Here is a 23292-nt window from a genome sequence, read left to right as displayed (position 1 = left end):
TCCAGAGCCGAAGTTTGCCAACCCCTGGCATAGGGGCCGGTAACCAGAGACATTGGCCTGCCAGAACTAGAGTGTGTGCGGGATTGGGTTTCTGTTGCTGAACTCTCTTTCCCTGTTGATAAGTCAGCTGTTTCTTCTCAGTATCCTGAGGCCGAAGATCCCCCTCCACGGTGCTGCTTGTAGGCAGAGCGCCAAGACATTCCTGTTACGAGTGTGGCAGCGCCCTGGCTGGTGTGGCTCAATGGGCTGAGCATCACCCCAGGCAGTGAGAGATCGCCCATACGATTCCCCGTCAGGTCACCTGCATGGGTTTTAGCCTCGATCCCCAGTGGGAGGATTGGGGGAGAGAGGGCAGCTCATGGACGATTCTCTCTCATAGATGGTTCTCTCTCTCTGTGTGTGTCTCTCTCTCCCTCTCTCTTCCTCTCTCTCTCTAAAACCAATTAAAAAAAATAGTACGGCAGATATTTATCCAAAATGGCCACATTAATATATCTGGTCTCACCTATTCTTCCTATGGAAGCTTGCCTCTCCCCATCAAGAAGGTGAGTTTGCCGAAACTGGTTTGGCTCAGTAGATAGAGCGTCGGCCTGCAGACTGAAAGGTCTCAGGTTTGATCCTGGTCAAGGGCATGTACCTTGGTTGCAGGCACATCCCCAGTAAGGGGTGTGCAAGAGGTGGCTGATTGATGATTCTCTCTCATCAATGTTTCTAACTCTCTATCCCTCTCTCTTCCTCGCTGTAAAAAAAAATCAATAAAATATATTTTTAAAAGAAGAAGAAGAAGAAGAAGAAGAAGAAGAAGAAGAAGAAGAAGAAGAAGGAGGAGGTTTTCCTCCCCCTAGAAGCTGGGCAGGACATCATGATTGTCTTTAATGACAAGAAAGAAGTGAGCCTTAGCCAGGGTTGCTCGGTGGTTAGAGCATAGGCCTGCACAGCAAGGGTCAGGAGCATGTACCTGGGTTGTGGGTTTGCTCCCTGCCCCTGGTGGGCTGTGTGTGAGAGGCAACCAGTTGTATAGTTGATCTCTCTCTCTCTCTCTCTCTCTCTCTCTCTCTCTCTCTCTCTCTCTCTTCCCCCTCCCTCCCTCCCTCCCACTCTCTCTGAAAAAGCAATGGAAAAAATATCCTCAGGAGAGGATTAACAACAACAAAAAATAGAAGAAAAAAAGAATGAGTCTGACTAGTGTGTCTCAGTGGTTGAGCATTGATCTTTGAACCAGGAGGTCACGGTTCAATTCCCAGTCAGGGCACATGCCTGGCTGTGGGCTCAATTCCTGGTAGTGGGCATGCAGGAGGGAGCTGATCAATGATTCTCACTCACCATTAATGTTTCTATCTCTCCTGCTCTCTTCCTCTCTCTGAAATCAATCCTATCTAATAAAAGGGTAATATGCAAATTAACTGTCACTCGATCACAAAATATGGCAGCGCCCACAGTGGCCAGGGTGCTGGACGTTGGCAGCATCACCCCAGGGACCAGCCCCAGCAACCCGCGCACCCCAGCCCTCAGAGGGCAGGAAGGTGGGTGACGGGCCTCTGGCCAGAGGCCAGCTGGAGAGCGGGATGCTGAGGTCATTGCAGGCCAGGCTGAGGGAAGCCCCCCACCCCACCCCAGTGCATAAATTTTGTGCACCAGGTCTCTAGTGATATCCATGAAAGAGTGGAAGTAACGCTGCATGATTTCCAAGGCTAAGTCACAAAGGAGACATGGCTTCTGCCTGCCCCCTGCTCCAGTTCCTTGCTCCTTGGGACCCAGCCGCCATGATGTGAGGAAGCCCAAGCAGCCACACAGAAAGGTCCCTTGCAGCTGGGACCGGTTTGGCTCAGTGGATAGAGCGTCAGCCTGCGGACTGAAAGGTCCCGAGTTCGATTCCGGTCAAGGGCATGTACCTTGGTTGCGGGCACATCCCCAGTAGAGGGTGTGCAAGAGGCAGCTGATCGATGATTCTCTCTCATCGATGTTTCTAACTCTCTATCCCTCTCTCTTCCTCTCTGTGAAAAATCAATAAAATATATATTTTTTAAAAAAGAAAAGAAAAAGAAAGGTCACTTGCAGACGTTCCAGCCACAGCCCCTAGGGGAGGTCCCAGCTGGCAGGCAGCATCACACACACACACACACACACACACACACACACACACACACATACACACACACATACACACACATACACACACACACACACACACACACACACTCGGCAGGGGAGTGAGGAACTCCCGATGACCCCAGCTCACAGCCTTTCAGCTGCTCCAGACGATGCCATGCAGAGTGGAGGTGAGCGGTCACCCGGAGCCCTGTCTGGCTTTCGGGGTCACAAGCAAGATGAAGCTTCTCACTGGGCCGGCTTGTTGTGTGAACGAGAGAGCTTCCTGTCCTTTCCCACCCGAGCGGGCAGAGGAGTTCGCACAAATCAAACTCAGATGTCACTTTCTCGCTGGAGCCTCCCACGCCCCCATCTCCCTCAGGGGGCAGTGTCATGCTAACCCAGATCACAGCTGTCAGGTGCATCCACACAAGGGTAATATGCAAATCGACCCAACGGCGGAATGACCGGTCGCTATGATGCACACTGACCACCAGAGGGCAGACACTCAACACAGCTGATGGCTAGCATGCACAGTGGCCTGCCTCCACACTCCCCAGGGGAGCAGGCCTAAGCCATCAGCTGAACATCCCCGAGGGCTCCCAGACTGCTAATGGGCACAGACCGGGCTGAGGGGACCCCCCCCCCACCAGTGCACCAATGTCATGCACCGGGCCTCTAGCATACTAGTATGTATGTTTTACTTCGGCTTTAATGTTTGTAGAGCGGGTGCCAGCTCTCCGTGGGCACTGTAAATCCCTCGGGTTGGCTACCTGCCATGACTGGAGAGCCCCCGCGTCCCAGAATAGCACACGCTTACCCCGCGGCCCTTTCTAATTTGGGCCTCGCGTTTTCTCACACTCCGCATGCCTCCACGCTGAGGCTGGGGAGATGTCTTCTCTGATTATCTCCTGGTTCTTTGCGGTGCCAGCAGATGAAATCAACTCAAACCAACCTAAGCACACAGTGAATAGATAAAGCAATGCTTAAAACAACAGCCACAAACAAACAAAAACGATAAAGGGTCAGCCCTGGCTGGGAAGGCTCCGTGGAAAAGGCGTCGGCCTGCAGACTGAATCATCCCAGGTTCGATTCCGGTCAAGGGCAATGCCTGGGTTGCAGGCTCAAGCCCCAGTAAGGGGGCTTGCAGGAAACAGCCAATCAATGATTCTCTCCATCCTTTTTTTTTTTTTTTTAATACATTTTATTGATTTTTTACAGAGAGGAAGGGAGAGGGATAGAGAGTTAGAAATATTGATTAAAAGAGAAACATCAATCGGATGCCTCCTGCACACCCCCTACTGGGGATGTGCCCACAACCAAGGTACATGCCCTTGACCGGGATCGAACCCGGGACCCTTCAGTCTGCAGGCAGACGCTCTATCCACTGAGCCAAAACAGCTAGGGCAATTCTCTCCATTATTGATGCTTCCAACTCTCCCTCTCTCTCTCTTCCTCTCTGAAATCAATGAAAAACAAACCATAAATGTTGTAAGGATTCATCTGGAGTCCAGGTATGGATGAACCCAGGCACCCGTGTGCTGGTGTCGAGAATGTCCTTCCCCTGCTTTCATTTCTGCCTCCCTCTGTATTGACTTTCATCTCACAAATCCTCTCCTTTCTTGGTGGCAGGCTGAGCCCTCCAGCTCTGGCTCGCTTCCTGCCCGCCGGCTTGGCACCTCCCGCAGAAATGGAAAACCGCTTTCCTGGTGGTTGCATCGAATGTCTCCGCGTTGGTTCTGCCAAAGCGAGGTTAGAGGTCACGCCTTCCCGAACCGGTCACTGTGCCCAGGGAAGCAGAATGAACTGGATGGCTGGGTCTGGGCCCTGTGTCCCTGGGGCTGGTGGGGGTATGGGCCGCCCTGTTCAAATGAATTAGACTGAGAGAGGAGAGCCGTGATTCCCGGAAGAAAGCTGAGTGGGATGCGGGGTGGGCAAAATCCACAGGCTCCTGCTGGAGTGTGCCTTTCCCGGCCCCAATCTGCACCCACAGTGTTGGTCAGCTGCAGATACCCTGTCCCACCCCACCCCACCCCCTCACATCCCCTGATCCCATCCAACTGTAACGCTTTCCCCACTCCTTGGTGACCTTGTACTTCTTCCTCTTTTTTTTTTTTTTAATATATTTTATTGATTTTGTACTGAGAGGAAGGGAGAGAGATAGAGAGTTAGAAACATCGATGAGAGTCATCGATCAGCTGCCTCCTGCACACCCCCCACTGGGGATGTGCCCGCAACCAAGGTACATGCCCTTGACCGGAATCGAACCCGGGACCTTTCAGTCCCCAAGCCGACACTCTATCCATTGAGCCAAACCGGTGTCGGCGTGTACTTCTCCCTCTTTAATTCGAGGGCAGAAATGACCCTTTCTCTGCTCTTTAAAAAAAGTGAGAGTCAGCCCAAAGCGGTTTGGTTCAGTGGATAGAGTGTCGGCCTGGGGACTGAAGGGTCCCAGGTTCGATTCCAGTCAAGGGCATGTACCTTGGTTGCAGGCACATCCCCAGTAGGAGGTGTGCAGGAGGCAGCTGATGGATGTTTCTAACTATCCCTCTCCCTTCCTCTCTGTAAAAAAAATCAATAAAATATATCACTTTAAAAAAAGTGAGAGTGATTGAATTTTACACATTCAGCCGTTCAACCGTGGGAACCTGCAAGGGGGGTGAGAGAGGCACACAGGTGGGGGCTGGGGCCACGGAGGATGCCCAGGTGGAGGAGTGAGGGCGGAATGCAGGGATGAGGGCAGCTCCTGGGGACAGAGGTGATGGTGAGGTCCAGGGGAAGTTTGTAGAACTGAGGCGAGTTGGGGTGGGGTGGGGTGGGGTGGAGTGGGGTGGGGTGGGGTTATCGGGGAGAAGTGGGGACTCCATGGATAAGGAAGAGGCGAGAGATGCTGAAACTGGTTTGGCTCAGCGGATAGAGCGTCGGCCTGCGGACTGAAAGGTCCCAGGTTCGATTCCGGTCAAGGGCATGTACCTTGGTTGTGGGCATTCGATGATTCTCTCTCATCAATGTTTCTGACTCTCTCCCTCTCTCTTCCTCTCTGTGAAAAATCAATAAAAGAAAAAAAAGAAAAAGGAAGAGGCGAGAGGAGGCAGAGCGGGCGACTGGAGGGCCTGGGACTGGAGGGCCTGGGACTGGAGGGGCCCAACAGGGGGAGGGGGGAGGAGGAGGAGGAAATGGAGGGGTGAGCGGGGTGGGGTTAGAGGGTGGGACTCGGGGGTAAGGAACAGAATTAACTGGGTGCATCCTAAGAGCATTGGTGTCGAACGCCAGGGCAGAGGCTGGGCCAGGAGGCCACTCCGCTGAGAAGGGGGCGTGGTCAGGAGGGGGTGTGTTCCCCCCTCCCCCGGTCTTCCAAGACTTCGCCTCTGGTCCCGCCCCTCCCTCGGAAGTGACAGACGGTCCGACCAATCAGAGCAGCGGGCCAAGAGTGGAGCAGCCAATCCCGAGGCGGGGGCGGGTCTGGGGAGGGGGCTCGCCGGGCAGGGGAGGGGGCTGCGGCCTCCGAGGGCGCCCGAGCCGCGACGCGCGAGCCATGGCGCTGGGGCTGCAGCGCGCAAGGTACTGGGATTTCAGGGGCCGGCATGATGAAACTGGGGGGCTCTCCTTGGAGGGACCCCTGGCCCGGGTGGGGGGGGGGGGTGCTTGGGTGTACTCAAGGACACCCCGAAAAGAGCGGTGGGAGGCACGGCTCTGCCTCACCCTCCACCCTAGGGGGTTGCAGGGGTGCAGGAGGCGGGGGGGAGGGGGGGGAGCCGGGGGGGTTTACCCCAAACCCTGGCAGCCCCGCCTCTTGCCACCAGGAGTGACTTCAGAGTCGCGATCCCTGACTTCTTGCTGCTGCGGATTCGTTACCCGTCCTGGTTGGGGATGACACTCGGGGTCTCCATGGAAAGGGGGGTGTTTTGTGTGAGCGGTTCCCGGACTTCCCCAGAAGGCATTCTCGCTCCCCATACTGACTCCTCTGGCCTCTGAACCCACACTGAGGCTGTCCTAAGGGTATAGTATAGGGCACACCCAACTGGAGCCTTCCCAGACCTAGGGAATCCCTGGGAATGGGGGCTCAGCTCCTGGATTCAAGAGAAGAGAGAGGTCCCCTTTAATTGGATCCTTCCTGGCACAGTCTCCCAAACGTGAGCTCCCTAGAAATACTCAGAAGGGGTCACCTTTCAAAAGCTACCTGGAACCCCACCCCCTCCCCCAGGGCCTTTCTGTAGCCTTTTGAAGGGTGGGGTCACTCCCTTTGGTAACCGAGGAACAGCCTGGCCCACTTGCCAAACACCTGCACGTCCCTCCTCCACCCCACTGGCTCCTGCGACCACGGGAAGGGGCGCACCCCGCTTTTTTGGGGGGGAAGACCCAAAGGAGGGCGCTGTGCCTGGTTACGGAGCAGCCTCCTGCATTGCTCAGTGGATCAGAGGGAGGTGTCTGTGTTCAGCTCCAGCAGGTGCAGGGGGGGGGGGGAACCTGTGCTCTGGAGCCTCTGCCAAGAGGCCGACCTGGCTAGGTTTGCACGGAGAGTGCCCCATAGAGTGCCCCAGGCCCTTGGTTTCCCCTCTCCAATCTGAGGCATCGGGAAACCTCACTCCCTCCCTCCTCCTGGATTCCCAGGTTTGATTGGATCCATCCACACCCCCATGTTTTTCACCCTCCCCCTTAAGCAATCTCCCTCCTCCCCCACCCGCCTCCCCCCCAAAAAAAAATCCTTTCCAGTCTCTGGCTCTGGGCCCGTTAGGGAACTCCATCCCATTCCTAAGGAGCCAGCCTGGCCCTCCCCCTCCCAGCGCCCCCTCCTGGCTGGGCAGGGCCCCTCTGGGCTGAGCAGGAGGCTCTCCCCTCCCCACTGAAGGCCAATCCTCTCCCGGGGTGTCATCCCATCGCCGCACACCCCCCACTCATAATTCCCACCCATGTCCCAGCCACACTCCGGCCCCTCCGCACCCCTAGCATGGCTCTTGGGCCAAAAGGGGGCCTGGGCGATGGTGCGTGCCCCCCCCCCAGCCACTCACCCCCCTCCCTTCTTCCAGCTTGGGCGATGCCATCCACCTTGGTCAGGGTTGTTCTTGGGAAGGTTTTTGTTTGTTTTTTTTTAATATATTTTATTGATTTTTCCAGAGAGGAAGGTAGAGGGACAGAGAGTTAGAAACATCGATGAGAGAGAAACATCGATCAGCTGCCTCCTACACGCCCCCCACTGGGGATGTGCCCGCAACCAAGGTACATGCCCTTGACCGGAATCGAACCCGGGACCTTTCAGTCCGCAGACCGACGCTCTATCCACTGAGCCAAACCGGTGTCTGCTGGGAAGTTCCTGATGGGCTCCCTGCCCACAAGCCCTATGTTCTGGTATGGGCACCCCACCGGATTACCGTGTTCCCGGGAATGAACAAGTCGGGGTGCCGGGAGACGCCTCCTGGCCCACACCCCAAATCCCTCCTCAAATCCATCCCCTGACGCTGGCCTCTCGGGCCACCGCTGGGCAGTGCCAAGAGGGCTCTCACCCACAGACAGCCTGAACCTCCCAGATCCTCTACGCTTTTATGCAAGAACCCCACCCCCCACCCCAACCCCATACCCAGCTTGGTGTCAGAGGAGAGGCCCAGGAGCAGCCCTGACTATGGGACACGGTCTCCCCGCTTTCTCTGGGCCTCCGCTCACAGGTGGCCGGTTCCAGCTTCTCCCTCTCCCGGTTGGGGGAGGAGGGGCGGAGGACTGGGCTTCAGTCCCCATTTTGGGGCCTCACCCTGGGGCCTCCCGGCCCGGGCCCCGCCCCCTGTTCTCTGCTGGAACAGAGGAAGGGTGGCAGGGTGCCAGCTGCACGTCCCGAGCTGGGCAGGCTGCCAGGGGGCTGGAGCAGGGCGGGCGCCGGGCCAGCAGGGGAGACTGTCCAGCTGGGGAAATCCGGAGGCAGTGGGACAGGACAGCGGGGGAAGGGACGGAGGCCCCTGGGCAAAGGAGGGACAGGGCAGGGACCCCTCGGGTGGGCACACCTGCCAAAGCATTTAAAGAGCTCAGGCCCCTAAAGCCAGGGTTCAAATCCCAGTCCCCCCGCGTCCTGGCTGGGTGGCCCGTGCCAGCGACGGTCTCTCTGAGCCCCAGTTTTGTGTCCTGGAAAAATATCAGCCATGCGTCCCCTCCCCCAGCCCTCGTCAAGTTGAAGAGCGCAGTGAGGGAACAGATCCTGGGACCGGGACACCCCCCTGGTAGGCGGTAAACCGTGTTCAATTCAGACAGAGCTCTGGGTGGAAACAGGCAGCCTGGATGTTAAGGCGGCGGCTGCTGCTGCGTGGCCTCAGGCACCTGCCATCACCTCCTGCTTTCTTCTCAGGGAAAATACCAGGAGCTTCAGGGTCCCACTAACTGAGCCGCCTAGAGCAGGGCTGGCCGCTGGTGGGGGACCTGGGATTGGCCGCTGGGTCCCCCGGGCCTGTGATGTCCCTGCTGCAGGAAGGTCACTCGCCTGTTGAAGGGGACTTACTGAGGTCTCCGGCTCCATGAGTGCTCCGTACACCAACACTATCGATAGTGTTACCATCGCTATGTTTTAGTCTTTCCCCGAAGTGCTCGTGTGCAAGTCCTGTAGGTGACTGTGCACACACCTCGCCTGGAAATGAGCACCGAGGCTCCCAGTGCCTCCTGCGCCCCAGCCTTCCATCTCTGGTGTGGACAAAGGGGAGGGGGGTGATAATAATAATAATAATAATTATATATATAACCTTTCTGGAACACCCACCAGTTGCCAGGCCCTCTTTTAAGCCCTTGAAATATATTAACTCGTTTCATGTTTAAAAGAACTGAGTGGCCGAAACCGGTTTGGCTCAGTGGATAGAGCGTCGGACTGCGGACTGAAAGGTCCCAGGTTCGATTCCGGTCAAGGGCATGTATCGATACCTTGGTTGTGGGCACATCCCCAGTAGGGGGTGTGCAGGAGGCAGCTGGTCGATGTTTCTCTCTCATCGATGTTTCTAACTCTCTATCTCTCTCCCTTCCTCTCTGTGAAAAATCAATAAAATATATTAAAAAAAAAAAAAAAAAGAACCATGTGAGGCCCTGGCCAATGTGGCTCAGTGGGTTGAGCATCATCCCACGCACCCAAAGGTTGTTGGTTTGATTCCCAGTCAGGGCATATGCCTGGGTTGATCCCCAGTCGGAGGCAGGCAGTAGGCAGCATCCATGTCCTCTCTCTCTCTCTCTCTCTCTCTCTCTCTCTCTCTCTCTCTCTCTCTTTCTCTCTCCCCTCCCTCCCTCTCTCTCTTAAATCAATAAAAACATTTAAAAATAAATAAAGACAAGAACCCTGTGAGGTAGGTGTCATTAGGCTCGGGGAGGCTGTGCCGTTTGTCCGAGGCCACACAGCTCATTAATGATGTGTCCGAGCGGGAACCCTGAGCCGGAGGAGCGAGCCCGCTCTGCTCTGCGCAGTGGGAGAGGCCGGGGACGCAGGCGTCTGCGAAGCCGCAGAGGGGCCCACACTTCCTGTTGGAGAGCCGGCTGGGAGCTGGGAGGAGGGTCTGCGGCAGCACCAGCTGGTTCCCTCTGCGGAGGGAGAAGCCGGCCGTAGAGAAGGACACAGAGCCCAGCTGCCTGGGCGGTGGGGGCCGGCCTCACCCCGGTCCCCCCCTCCTCCCCACTCCCAGTTCCTCCAACTCCGGGAGGCCCGCCCACCCCCACCCCCGGGCAGGATGACAAACAGGGCTGGAACCGAACCAGCACGGGACAGGACGGAATGTCCTCCGGGCAGAGCAGGACTGGAGGCCCTGCTCCCCCCACCAGCTGGGAGGGGAGGGATGGGGGCCGTCGCTGGCTCCCTCCACCCGCCTCCCGGCCAGCGAAGTCTTTGCCCTCCGCAGTCCGCAGGACAGATCCTCCCCGCTCCTCCGCTGGTGTCTGTGGGTGCGGCTGCAGGTCTCCCCCTGGGGAGTGAGGTTGATGCCACCCCCAGAAGCGGCCTCTGGTTCCTAGGGAGGGTCAGCCGCCCCTCTCAGAGGCCCGCTCCCCTGGGGTGGGTCCCACGGCAGGAATTACTGGTAGAAGCACGAAGGCTTTGGAACCTACCTCCCTGCCAGAGTTCGAATCCCAGCTCTGCCAGTTTCTGGCTCTGTGACTTCTGGAGCACAGGAGCTCACCTTTCAGAGCCTCAGTTTCCCCATTGCGAAGTGGAGGCTTAAGCTGCCTCCTGCCTAGAGCTCTTCTAGGCGTGAATATGTACAGACAGGCAGAGTACTTAGTACAGTGCCGGACACAGAAACGCTTAGCAAATCATAGCTGCTTATATCATTCACCAGAGGCCTGATGCTCGAAATTTGTGCAAGAGAAGGCCTTTCTTCCCTGGGCTGCCTACAGGGGCTCCCGATGGCACCCAGGACCTGGCTTCCCTTGCAGAAGGAGGCCCCGCCCACCCGCTGCAGCCCACCGCCCCAACCAATCACATCACACCTACCTTGGCTCGCCTGGCGCCAGTGGGCGTCATAGTGTGGTCCCGGATGGTCGCCTGACGGTGGCCCACTGTTCAGCCTTCTCGTCTAATTAGTATATTATGCTTTTATTATTATAAAATATTTATAATAATATTTATAATTTATTATTGTCGCTATTATATTGATTTTTTTACAGAGAGGAAGGGAGATGGAGAGAGAGTCAGAAACATCGATGGGAGAGAAACATCCATCAGAGCTGCCCTTGCACGCCCCCTACTGGGGATGTGCCTGCAACCAAGGTACATGCCCTTGACCGGAATTGAACCTGGGACCTTTCAGTCCGCAGGCGGACGCTCTATCCACTGAGCCAAACCGGATAGGGCTATTATCGCTATTATAAATATAGGTACGATTATAGATGCTATGTGTAATGTACTCTACAACCTAAAAAAATAACAACTATAGCCGAAACCGGTTTGACTCAGTGGTAGAGCGTTGGTCTGCAGACTGAAAGGTCCCAGGTTCGATTCCAGTCAGGGGCATGTACATTGGTTGCGGGCACATCCCCAGTAGGGGGCGTGCAAGAGGCAGCTGGTCGGTGTTTCTCTCTCATCCACGTTTCTAGCTCTCTATCTCTCTCCCTTCCTCTCTGTATAAAAAAAAATCAATAAAAATATATTTTTAAAAATTTTTTTAAATAACAACTATAGAGTTTGGCCTGGCCAGTGTGGCTCAGTGGTTGAGCATCGACCTATGAACCAGAAGGTCATGTTTGACTCCCGAAGCACATGCCCAGGTTCCATGTAGGGGGCGTGCTGGAGGGCACTGATCCATGATTATCTCTCATCATTGATGTTTCTACCTCTCTTCCTCTTCCTTCCTTTCTGAAATCAATATATATACATATATATGTATATGTATATGTATATATATATATATATATATGTGTGTGTGTGTGTGTGTGTGTGTGTGTGTGTGTGTGTGTATATATATATATATAAAACTATAGAGTTTGGATTCAGATAGACCTGGAGTTTGACTTTTAAGACAGCGGTAGACACCAAGAGAAGCACTAAAACCTGGAGATAAACCCGGAGCCAGAGAGACAGAGAAAATGAAGTGTTAATGCCCCTGCTTCACTCCTTATGGGCAAACGCGGCCCTCCTCTGTGCCTCGGTTTCCTCGCTTGTTCGATGGGGATGTGACTTTCCTTCTAGGGTTGTCTGAGCTCTAAATGGGTTACTATAAGTCACCCACGTGGCGTGTGGACTGACATAATAGTAGAAGCGGAATAAGGGACATATATTTCTTTTTTAAAATATATTTTATTGATTTTTTACAGAGAGGAAGAGAGAGGAATAGAGAGTTAGAAACATCAATGAGAGAGAATCATTGATCAGCTGCCTCCTGCACACCACCCACTGGGGATGTGCCCACAACCAAGGTACATGCCCTTGACTGGAATCGAACCTGGGACCTTTCAGTCCTCAGGCCGATGCTCTATCCACTGACCCAAACCGGTTTCGGCAAGTGACATATATTTCTAGCAGAAACATGCTCATCCTTCTACCCCGCACGCGACTCCCGGAATCCAGGCATTAGAAGCGGGGGCAAGGGCAGGGGGAGCGGTTAGCTGCCGGCTGCTGGGAGGTTGGTTTGCAGCATCGCCCGCCCTGCAGGGCCCCTGCTGGTGGTGGGTTCTTGGACTTTGAGCTCTGTCCTCCCAGTTTCTGAGGACTCAGCTCAGCTGAGGAGGGGAAGGTCAGGAGAGGTGGTTCTGGGAGGCTGGAGGGCAGGGGGTCTGGCTAGCTGCGGGCAGCTTCTCCCCGCTCCTTCCCTTCCCTGGCTCCGGGCCAGCTCGGCCACCTCCCTCCCCGCAGGAGGCCTTCCTGTCCCCCAGGCGGCCTCCCTGTCCCCCAGGCGTCCCCAGCCCCAAGCAGGGTGGGGGGTGGGGTGGGGGGAATAAACAGCAGATAAGTCTGGGAGGGGACCAAACGGGCCTGTGGGGCACCGGAGGGCAGATAAAGCGCGACGCCAGGAGCAGCCCCTCTGCAGAGCCCTTCCAGGCCCCGAGCGCTTCGCTTCGGGAGCTGCGAGCCCGCGCCCCATGTGGCAGCGCCCCGCGAGCCCGTCCCGTCCGCCCCCTTCCCTCCCCGCGGGGCCGCCCCTGAACGCCGCCCCTGCCCGCAGGTCCAGCGCGGAGCTGCGCAGGGAGAAGTCGCGGGACGCAGCCCGCAGCCGGCGCAGCCAGGAGACCGAGGTGCTGTACCAGCTGGCGCGCACGCTGCCCTTCGCGCGCGGGGTCAGCGCGCACCTGGACAAGGCGTCCATCATGCGCCTCACCGTCAGCTACCTGCGCATGCGCCGCCTCTGCGCCGCAGGTGAGCCCATCCCCGGGAGTCCCACTGCGTGAGGCCCCGCCCCCAGGAGGCCCACCGCGGGAGGCCCCGCCCCCGGGAGGCCAGGACCCGCCCCCACGAGGCCCCGTCCGCGGGAATTCCCCCGCGTCTAGGCCCCGCCCCCCGGGAGGCCAGGTTTCCCCGCTCCCCCCCTCCGCATCGAAGCCCCGCTCCCTGACGTCTTCCCTGCGGATCCCCAGCCGCCCTGGAATCCACTTCCCTGGCTCCCTTAGGGTGTTCATCACTAGTGAGGCCCCACCCCCTGGAATGCACCCTTGGGAAGCTTTGCCCCCTTAGAAATCTGCGGGATAGGAGGCGGGCTAACTCCCTAACGCTCCTCAGCCCTTAGGATTTGGGCTGCAGGTAGACTTCCTAGGCAGGGCCTCGTCCCCCTATAATAAATATCCCTGGGAGCTTCTCTGCACAGTTTTTAAATACTTGGGAAAGTCCCCCTTCCCCTCCCAGATCCCTGGTTCTATTGCTTGTCCCCAGAATTCCACTCTGCAGGAGTCTCTCTCTCTCTCTCTCTCTCTCTCTCTCTCTCTCTCTCTCTCTCTCTCTCTCTCTCTCACACACACACACACACACACACACACACACACACACACCCCTAGGGACTCCAGGGCCCTTGAAAAGATCCCTTATATGGAAAGCAGAGTCATCCTCTCAGGCTCCGCCCACTACATTTCTGTGCCCCCCCAGAGCTTTAAGTGTCTGGGAGGCTCCGCCCCCTTAGAATGCTGTCACTGGGCCTCTCGGCTCCTTTAGAACTCTGCCCACCGGAAAGGCCCTGCCCCAAGAATCCGGGGCCCCTTAAAATTCTGACTCCCCCTAAGCCCTGGCCCCTCAGCGTTTTGACCACTTGGAATATCATGCCCTTGGAATCCTGTCCCCCTGAGAGTTCCAGTCCCTTGGGACACCCCACCGCCTTAGAATCTGTCCCCCTGAGAGGCCCCACTCCCTGAGGATTCCAGTCTTCGGTGGCCCTGCCCTCGGGGTTCCAAGCTGCTGGGGGGTGTCCCCCTCCCCTGGGGTGCCTGTAATGTCCTCTGAGTGAGGGAAGGCCAAAGGCAGCTGGCCCGTGGGCCCCATGGCTGACGGGAGATGCCCCCACCCATGCTGGCCTGGACGCCAGGGGAGTGGAACCAGGTGGGAGCAGGGCTGGAGCCCCTGGACGCCTGCTACCTGAAGGCCCTGGAGGGCTTCGTCATGGTGCTCACCGCCGAGGGCGACATGGCCTACCTGTCGGAGAATGTCAGCAAACACCTGGGCCTCAGTCAGGTGAGAGGCGCTGCCCGCTCTGTGCCTGGTCCGAGCAGGGGCTGCTGGGATACAGAGGTGACCTGGACCGCCTCAGCCCTGCCTTGGTGGGGTCCACAGTACAAAAGGAGCCTCAGAATGCTCAGGGCTGGGACTGCGCAGCCAAGGGGTCTGGGCAGGCCCGGGGAGGGTGTGTACCTGACCCCACCTGGAGGGATGGGGAATCAGATTTCTATTTTATTTATTTTTTAATATATTTTATTGATTTTTTTACAGAGAGGAAGAGAGAGGGATAGAGAGTTAGAAACATCGATGAGAGAGTCACCGATCAGCTGCCTCTTGCACACCCCCTACTGGGGATGTGCCCGCAACCAAGGTACATGCCCTTGACTGGAATCGAACCTGGGACCTTTCAGTCTGCAGGCCAACGCTCTATCCACTGAGCCAAACCGGTCTCGGCTCTATTTTGTTTTTTAAAATATATCCTGGAGGGAAGCTAGGGTTTCCAGGAGAAAACATCTGAGCTGAAACCTGTAGGACTTAAGCCAGTCAAAAGGTCTGGAGAATGGATGGGGCCAACAAAGTCTAGAAATATAGATAACCAAGGGAACAGAATATCCAATGACTTAGAGGTGAGGTAAAACTGAGCATTTTGGCCCTGGCCGGTGTGGCTCAGTGGGTAGAGTGTCGGCCTGTGGACTCAAGGGTCCCGGGTTGGATTCCAGTCCAGGGCACATGCCCAGGTTGTGGGCTTGATCCCCAGTGGGAGGCGTGCAGGAGGCAGCTGATCCATGATCCTCTCTCATCATGGATGTTTCAATCTCTCTCTCCCGCTCCCTTCCTCTCTAAAATCAGTAAAAATATTTTTTTTTAAAAAAGAGCATTTTGGGAAATAAAGACATTTAACCTGGTTAGGTGCAGAGTACAATGGGAGAAGATGAGAGAAAATAGGCTAGAGGGGCCAGGAGGGGCAGTGAATTAGGGTCGTGAGGTTTAGTTTCAGGCCACTGGTGAGCCCTGGGAGGATTTTAAGCAAGAGAGGTTGTGTTAAAGAGGGAGAACCATATTTCTATTTTATTTTTTGAAATATATCTTTATTGATTTCAGAGCAGAAGGGAGCAGGGGGAGAGAGGGATAGAAACACCAATAATGAGAGAGAATCATTGATCGCTGCCTCCTGAGGATCGAGCCGGAAAACCAAGGCATGTGCCCTTAATTGGAATTGAACCTGGGACCCTTCAGTCCACAGGCCGATGCTCTAGCCACTGAGCCAAACCGGCTAGGGCCAGATTTCTATTTTAGAGAGGCCCCTCTAAGTGCTGCACAGAGATAGAATGGGAGCAAGTGGAACTAGAGGCTGGGAGAGCCTCAGGGAGGTGGGTGGGAGAAGAAGAGTCAGAGCCTGAGGATGGGAAGACAGACAAAAGACACTTAGGGAGTAGAAGGGATTTCAGCGAATCCCTAGAGCCCGCTGCATGAGAGGGCTGCCATTATGTCTCCTAGGTCACAGAACAGGGCTTCATGCTGCTCCTTTTCCCTGCCTGTTACCCACTCTGGGTGCCAGTTTGTCCTTCAGCCTAACCTCTTGGGCTCAGAGAGATGGAAGTCCCCAGGTCTCAAAGCTAGAAAGTGGCAGAGTCAAGACTCAAATCCAGCAACAAGAGGTGCTGTCAGCCCTAGCCGGTTTGGCTCCATGGATAGAGGGTCGGCCTGTGGACTGAAGGGTCCCTGGTTCGATTCTGGTCAAGGGCATGTGTCTTGGTTGCAGTCTCGATCCCCAGCAGGGGGTGTGCAAGGCAGCTGATCCATGTTTCTAGCTATCCCTCTCCCTCTCTGTAAAATCAATAAAATATATATTAAATCAATAAATAAAAGTAAGTTATTTTTTAAAAAATGAGGTGCTGGCCAAAACCGGTTTGGCTCAGTGGATAGAGCGTCGGCCTGCAGACTGAAAGGCCCAGGTTCGATTCCGGTCAAGGGCATGTACCTTGGTTGCGGGCACATCCCCAGTAGGGGGTGTGCAAGAGGCGGCTGATTGATGATTCTCTCTCATTGATGTTTCTAACACTCTAACCCTCTCTCTTCCTCTCTGTAAAAAATCAATAAAATGTATTTTTTTTGAGGTGCTGTCAGAGGAGGGAGGTCTCACCCACCCCTGTTCCCCATCGCCGCTGGGCTATGAGCTATGTGGTTCCCTTTCCATCTGTGCCCACCGCCCCCCCAAACTCCCATCCCCTTACCTCCTCATCCCTGACCTCCCCCAACCCCACCCCCGGCACTAGGCTCATTGCCTGAACTGGGAAAAGGAGCTGGGTCTTTGGCTGGCCGAACAGGTGGGATGTGGGTGGGGTCTCACCTCAGGGCCTTTGCACTTGCCGTTCTGCTTCCCAGAGCACTCTGCTCCCCGGAGCCACGAGACCACCTCGCTGGCTTTGTTCGGCCACATGACCTCCTCAGAGAAACCGTCCCTGACTCACTGTGTCTGAAACAGCATCGCCCCAAAATAAATAAATACAATAGCATCCCTTCGGTCCATCGCCTTACCCTGCTTTATTTTTCCTTCGTGTTTCTTAGTATATTATTTTGTAAATATGTGTTTTGTTTTGTCTACTGGGCCATCTTCCCTCACTAGCAGCAAGCTCTGAGAGGCAGGGACTTGCTTTGTGGTCACTGCAATGAGGCCACACCTAGACCAGGGCCTGGGAAGTACAATAATATGCTGGAGGGAGGGGAGAGGAGGGGAGGGAGTGAGGGAGGGAAGAAGGGAGGAAGGGAGGGAAGAGGGAGGGAGGGAGGAAGGAGGTGAGGGAAGAGGGGTAGTAAGGGAGTAAGAAAGGAAGGAAGGGGATGAAGTGTAGGAGTAGTGTGTATTTCATTTATGGAGGTAGGTATGTCTGTCGTTCTTTAGTTACTCACGTACTTCATTCGTCACTCCTCCAAGAAAGAAAGAAAGAAGAAAGAAGAAAGAAAGAAAGAAAGAAAAAAGAAAGAAAGAAAGAAGAAAAAAAAGAAAGAAAGAAAGAAAAAGAAAACGAGAATACACATATCCACAGTGGCCTTGGAGAAATGCTTCCTCCATGACGCCCTGCTTCCCGCCCTCAGCTGGAGCTCATCGGACACAGCGTCTTTGACTTCATCCACCCCTGCGACCAGGAGGAGCTCCAGGACGCCCTGACGCCGCGGCTCAGTGAGTGCCCGGAGGCCTCCTCCCCCTCAGACTGCAGGAGCGAGGCTTCCCCCGCCCCCCGCCCGGCCCCTCTGCCACTGGGATGCTGGGTTGAAAAACATGGGAAGCAGCCACAGCCCTGCCCTGGGGTGGGCTGGAGCAGGCCCCACCTCGCAGGGTGCAGCTCTGAGTGTGGGGAAGAGGCTGGGAGACGTTGGCGCCCAGGACGCCGGAGGGAGCTGGGTGGGCCCTGTCCGGAGCTGCCCTGACCTGCCTCTCCCCCCACCCGCCCCCACGGCCCCCCCCAGGCCTGTCCAAAAGGAAGCCGGAGCCCCCCACGGAGCGGAGCTTCTCGCTGCGCATGAAGAGCACCCTCACCAGCCGCGGGCGCACCCTCAACCTCAAGGCGGCCACCTGGAAGGTGCTCAGGGCCTGGCTGGCGGGGGGCCTGCTGGGGGGTGAGGCTGACCCCAGAGTCTTGCGGGGGTTGGAGTCCAGGGGTCTCCCAGGCCGAGGGAGGTTGGGTGTCCATGGCATTGGGGCGGTGGGGATCTCTGGATCCCTTCTTAGCACAAATCTCTGTGGGCCGGGGGTGTCCCAGGCGGATGGGTCTAGAGCAGTGGTTCCCAGCCTTTTTTTGGCCACGCCCCACCTAAGCACCCCTAAAATCTAGATTCCCCCTGTGACATGTACTTCTTACTCTTCAAAAGGTGAGCTTCTGTTCACGCGGAGGAAGCCTAAAAGGCCATGAACTTGGTCTCCACAAGCCTCCAAAGAACGAGGCATCCAAGAAAAGAGAAAAATAAAGAACGAAAGGGCAGTTGAAGGACTGAGGAAGAAATCACTAAGAAATTGTTAAAAAATAATAATAATAATAAAATAATATGAAGTGATATGAAAAAATAATAAATGAAGTTTCAAAACATATCATAGAGAACCGGAATGCATAAACATGTCATAATAATACATATTTATATACTTACTGTACACGAGGCCCCTCGAGCCATAAGAAATGCAAAAAATTTCACTGTGAATAACTCGTTCTCGAATTGCCCCCCTTAAACATCAAATTGCCCCCCTGTGGGGCGTGGGGCCCACGCTGGGAACCACTGGCCTAGAGTCTCCCTGGGATTGGTATCTGGGCCCTCGGACCTCCCTGTGTCTTAAAACCTGGAGTTCTTCAGAAGCCCCTGTGGGGTTGGGGCTGGGGTCTCCCAGTCCTCAGGGGCTTCTTCTCTGCTCCCCGTGGGGCCCACAGAGGCATGCCCCCCGCCCCGCGGCTTCCCCGGCCCCGCGCCTCACGCCTCGCCCCTCCGCCTCCAGGTGCTGCACTGCTCTGGACACCTGAGGGTCTACAAGCCCCCTGCACAGACCTCCTCGGCCGGGAGCCCCAACCTGGAGGCCCCCCTGCAATGCCTGGTGCTCATCTGTGAAGCCATCCCCCACCCGGACAGCCTGGAGCCCCCTCTGGGCTGGGGGGCCTTCCTCAGCCGCCACAGCCTGGACATGAAGTTCACCTACTGCGATGAGAGGTGGGCGGAGCCCTCCGCCCCCACCCCCACCCCCTCACCCCCCACCCTCACCCTTTCACACCCCCCACCCCGCCGCCCAGCTCCCCCTCTTCCTGTCTGCCCAAGTCACCGAGGTTTCTGTGGGTCTTTTTATCTTTGATTCTCTCTCTACCTCTCTCTCTTGGTTTCTCCTTCCCTGTCTGTTGCTCTCCTGAAATGCTTCAATTCATGTGAAAAAGTTAGGACTGGCCCTAACTGGTTTGGCTCAGTGGATAGAGCATCGGCCTGCAGACTCAAGGGTCCCCCCAGGTTCGATTCCAGTCAAGGGCATGTACCTTGGTTGCGGGCACATCCCCAATGGGGGGTGTGCAGGATGCAGCTGATGGATGTCTCTCTCTCATCGATGTTTCTAACTCTCTATCCCTCTCCCTTCCTCTCTGTAAAAACTCAGTAAAATATATTTTAAGAAAAAGTTAGGACCGTGCCCAACAGGCAGTAAGCACTCAACAAACTGTCCTGTTCATTCTCACTCTCTCTCTCTCTCTCTGTTTTCCTCTCTTCCTTCGGCTCTTCATTCCCTCCCTTCACTTTGCTGCGTCTTCCCTCTTTCCCTCACCCTGGCGTTGTACTCAGGAATGGTGACTCGGGGTTTGCACTGCTTGGGTTTGAATCCTGGCTGTGTGTCCCTGGCCCAGTGGTTTCACCGTCTGCGCCACACTTGTGTCACTGCCCCACAGAATGCTAACAAAACCTACTGTGCGCAGCTGTTCTGAGCGCTCAATGAGTTGCCTGGTACAAAGCATGACAAAAGTGTCTATTTTTTTTAAGCCATGAACATCATTATTACTTTCTATTTCTATTCATTCTCTCAGATCTTTCTCTTTTTTTATTATTGATTTTTTTACACAGGGGAAGGGAGAGGGAGAGAGAATTAGAAACACTGATGAGAGAGAAACATCAGACAGCTGCCTCCTGCACACCCTCCACTGGGGATGTGCCCACAACCAAGATACATGCCTTTGACCTGAATCGAACCTGGGACCCTTCAGCCCAAAGGCCAACGCTCTATCCACTGAGCCAAACCGGTTAGGGTTGATCTTCATGTTTGTGACTTTCTTCCATCCTCTCTCGGTCCCCTCTCCTATTTCTTTCACACTCTTTTTTCCCCCCTTTTCTTTGCTCTGCTGTCCCATTCCCACCCTGCCTCCCCCCCCCCCCAATCCCCCATCCTAGTTTCCTGTTGCTGCTGTAACAGTACCACAAACACAGCTTCTCCAAACAACTCAAAGGCCTTATCGTGAGTTCTGGAGGCGAGGAGTCTCCAGTGAGCCTCGTGGGGCTAAAATCCAGGGCCCTGTTCCCACTGGACCTCCAGAGAGGAGTCGGCCTCCTCGCCGTTTCCAGCCTCTGAGGAGGCCCTGCGTTCCTTGGCTTGTGGCCCCGTTCTCCGTCCTCAATGCGCATCACGCCAACCTCTCCCTCCACCATCACGTCCGTGCTCACTCTGGTCTCCCGCATCCCTCTTACAGGAGCCCCTGGGACCACATCGGGTCCCCCCAGATAACCCCTGGCAACCTCTGCACCCACACCCCTGAACTTCATCGCCCCTGCCAGTCCCCTGTGCCAGGGGAGCTCACCTAGTCCCGGGTTCAGGAGTGAGGACGGGCAGCCTCCTGCACTCCTCTTTTTCTTTTCTTTCTTTTTTTTTTTTAATATATATTTTATTGATTTCTTACAGAGAGGAAGAGAGAGGGATAGAGTTAGAAACATGGATGAGAGAGAGTCATCGATCAGCTGCCTCCAGCACACCCCCTACTGGGAATGTGCCCACAACCAAGGTACATGCCCTTGACCGGAATCAAACACGGGACCCTTCAGTCCGCAGGCTGAGGCTCTATCCACTGAGCCAAACCGGTTTCTGCCACACTCTCCTCTTTTCCTATTCCTCTCTCTCTCCCTTTCTCTACATGACAAGCCTGGCTCTGTCTGTCTCGCTGGCTTGGTCCCTGGATCCCCTGCCCCTTCCCTCAGCGAGTTGAACTGACCAGGCTCCGCTGTACCCGCCCCAGGATTGCCGACGTCGCTGGCTACCGCCCCGATGACCTGATCGGCTGCTCCGCCTACGAGTACATCCACGCGCTGGACTCCGACGCCGTGGGCCAGAGCATCCACACTTGTATGTGTGCGGGTTCTGTTTCCCCGGGCCTGAGCCTGCCAATACCAGCTAGCTCCCCGCTCCCCGGTCCCCCCTGGCCCCTCACAACAAACCCCCTCCCCCCAGAGCCTTCTCTCCCCAGTGGCCCCTTCGATGGCCTGAGTCCTCCCCGTCCCCTCCCCTCCCCAGTGCTGAGCAAGGGCCAGGCAGTAACCGGGCGGTACCGCTTCCTGGCACGGAGTGGTGGCTACCTGTGGACCCAGACCCAGGCCACGGTGGTGTTGGGGGGCCGGGGCCCCCAGTCTGAGAGTATCGTCTGCGTCCACTTCCTCATCAGGTAAGCACTCCTGGGTCTGGGCTGTGTGTGTGAACAGGTGTGTGTGTGTGTGTGCGTGTGTGTGTGTGCACGCGCGCACAAGTGTGGCTGCATAGTGTGCACACATGTGTGAGAGTATACACACATACCTGTGTATGGAACATGTGTGACAACACACAGGTGTCTGTGTGTGCATATGAATGTCATAATAAGTACATATGCTATTCTTTTAAATTAAAAGGACTATATTCATTTTAAAATAAGAAATCTAGTAGGTTCATGGGGACTTGTTTTGTTTTTTTTAAAAAAAAATTGAGGTGTTGCCCTAGCTGGTTTGGCTTCTGAGTTCGATTCCAGTCAAGGGCATGTCCGTTGGTTGCAGTGGGGGGTGTGCAGGAGGCAGCTGGTGGATGTTCTCTCTCATCCATGTTTGGGCTGTTTCCTATTTTGAGTGATTATTTAAAAAGCTACTGTAAGCATTCTCACACAAGACTTTGTGAAACCATATGTTTTCAGTTCTCTTCGGCTAACTCTGAGGAGTGGAATGAACGGGTCATGTGGTCAGTGTATATTTAACTTTGTAAGAAACTACCCAACTGTTTTTCCAGAGCGGCTTACCATTTTGCATCCCATCAGCCATGTAAGAGGCTTCCGGTTGTATCCTTGCAGCTGCACAGCATTTTGTATCTGCTCTTTTTGTCTTGGTTGGTTTTATCAATTTTCTTTTAAAGCATGAAAATATGGTTGTTGTTTTTTTGTTGGTTTTTTTTAATATATTTTATTGTCTTTTTACAGAGGAAGGGAGAGGGACAGAGAGTTAGAAACATCGATGAGAGAGAACATGATCAGCTGCCTCCTGCACAGCCCCCACTGGAGATGTGCCCACAACCAAGGTACATGCCCTTGACCAGAATCAAACCTGGGACCTCTCAGTCTGCAGGCCGACGCTCTTTCCACTGAGCCAAACCATTTTCAGCTGAAAATATGTTTTTATTCATTTGAGAGAAAGAGGGAGGGAGAGGGAGAGAGAGAGATAGAAACATTAATGATGACAATGAATCATTGATCGGCTGCCTCTTACATGTCCCCTATTGGGGATCGAGCCAGAAACCTAGGCATGTACCCTGACCGGAATCGAACCTGGGACCCTTCAGTCCATAGGCTGATGCTCTATCCACTGAACCAAACCAGCCAGGGCTTTCCCAGGTCTTTTTGATGAAGGAGAGATTCTATTAGAAAATAGTAGTTGGTAACAGGAGTATTCGTATATGTCTTTATATTGCACACGAAAACAAGCCGATCCTCTTTCAAATGTTCTCGCTTCAACACCTCTTCGAATCAGGATCTTTGAATAACTTATGGACAATGAAAGAGGAGAGACCTACCTCCATCTTTCCCAGAAACTCCTTTGATTCTTTATGGCCGGGCCCTGGGCTTTCAGTTTTGCACTCTAAGCAAAGAGCAGGCCTGGAGATTTCGGTTTTACTGGCAGAAAATGGGTGAGGAAGGATAGGCATTTCAGTAGTAACAGTGAATTGAGGAGCCTGAGGTGTAAATCATCCTCAGAACTGTGTACCTATTGTACAGCGCGCGGCTGTGTGAGTATTGTTGCTTATACATTGTAAAGTCTACGGCCCTCCCCTTGTACATATATTAGCTCATTTAAGCCCCATAGCAACCTGGGGAGAAGGTACTGTTATTATTCCTTCTTTTTTTTTTAATATTTTATTGATTTCTTACAGAGAGGAAGGAAGAGGAGAGAGATAGAGAGCTAGAAACATCGATGAGAGAGAGACATCGATCAGCTGCCTCCCGCACATCCCACACCAGGGATGTGCCCGCAACCAATGTACATGCCCCCAACCAGAATCGAACCCGGGACCCCTCAGTCCGCAGACCGACGCTCCATCCACCGAGCCAAACCGGCCTCGGCATTATTCCTTCTTTCTGGAGGAGGAAACAGAGGCCCAGAAAGGTTCA

General features: G+C 54.9%; 1 protein-coding gene across 2 annotated transcripts in view; it reads left to right on the top strand.

The window, feature by feature from the left end:
* The first annotated feature begins 5571 nt into the window (after positions 1-5571).
* HIF3A (hypoxia inducible factor 3 subunit alpha) overlaps positions 5572-23292 on the top strand; it is a 34852-nt gene continuing 17131 nt past the window's right edge. The window contains exons 1-8 of one of the 2 annotated variants that reach the window (XM_036416381.2): positions 5572-5649; positions 12696-12886; positions 14040-14185; positions 17267-17351; positions 17639-17751; positions 18654-18862; positions 20911-21017; positions 21186-21333. In XM_036416381.2, coding sequence (XP_036272274.1) covers positions 5624-5649; positions 12696-12886; positions 14040-14185; positions 17267-17351; positions 17639-17751; positions 18654-18862; positions 20911-21017; positions 21186-21333 — 1025 coding nt within the window. In that variant the 5' untranslated portion in view covers positions 5572-5623. Of the gene's footprint in view, positions 5650-12479; positions 12887-14039; positions 14186-17266; positions 17352-17638; positions 17752-18653; positions 18863-20910; positions 21018-21185; positions 21334-23292 lie in introns of those variants that run through there. The other variant, XM_036416380.2, reaches the window with a different exon arrangement.

This window comes from Pipistrellus kuhlii, unplaced genomic scaffold (assembly GCF_014108245.1).
Source record: "Pipistrellus kuhlii isolate mPipKuh1 unplaced genomic scaffold, mPipKuh1.p scaffold_m20_p_55, whole genome shotgun sequence".
Taxonomy (NCBI): domain Eukaryota; kingdom Metazoa; phylum Chordata; class Mammalia; order Chiroptera; family Vespertilionidae; genus Pipistrellus; species Pipistrellus kuhlii.
Note: the sequence above shows the minus strand (reverse complement) of the source record. Positions and strands in the feature narration are given on the sequence as shown.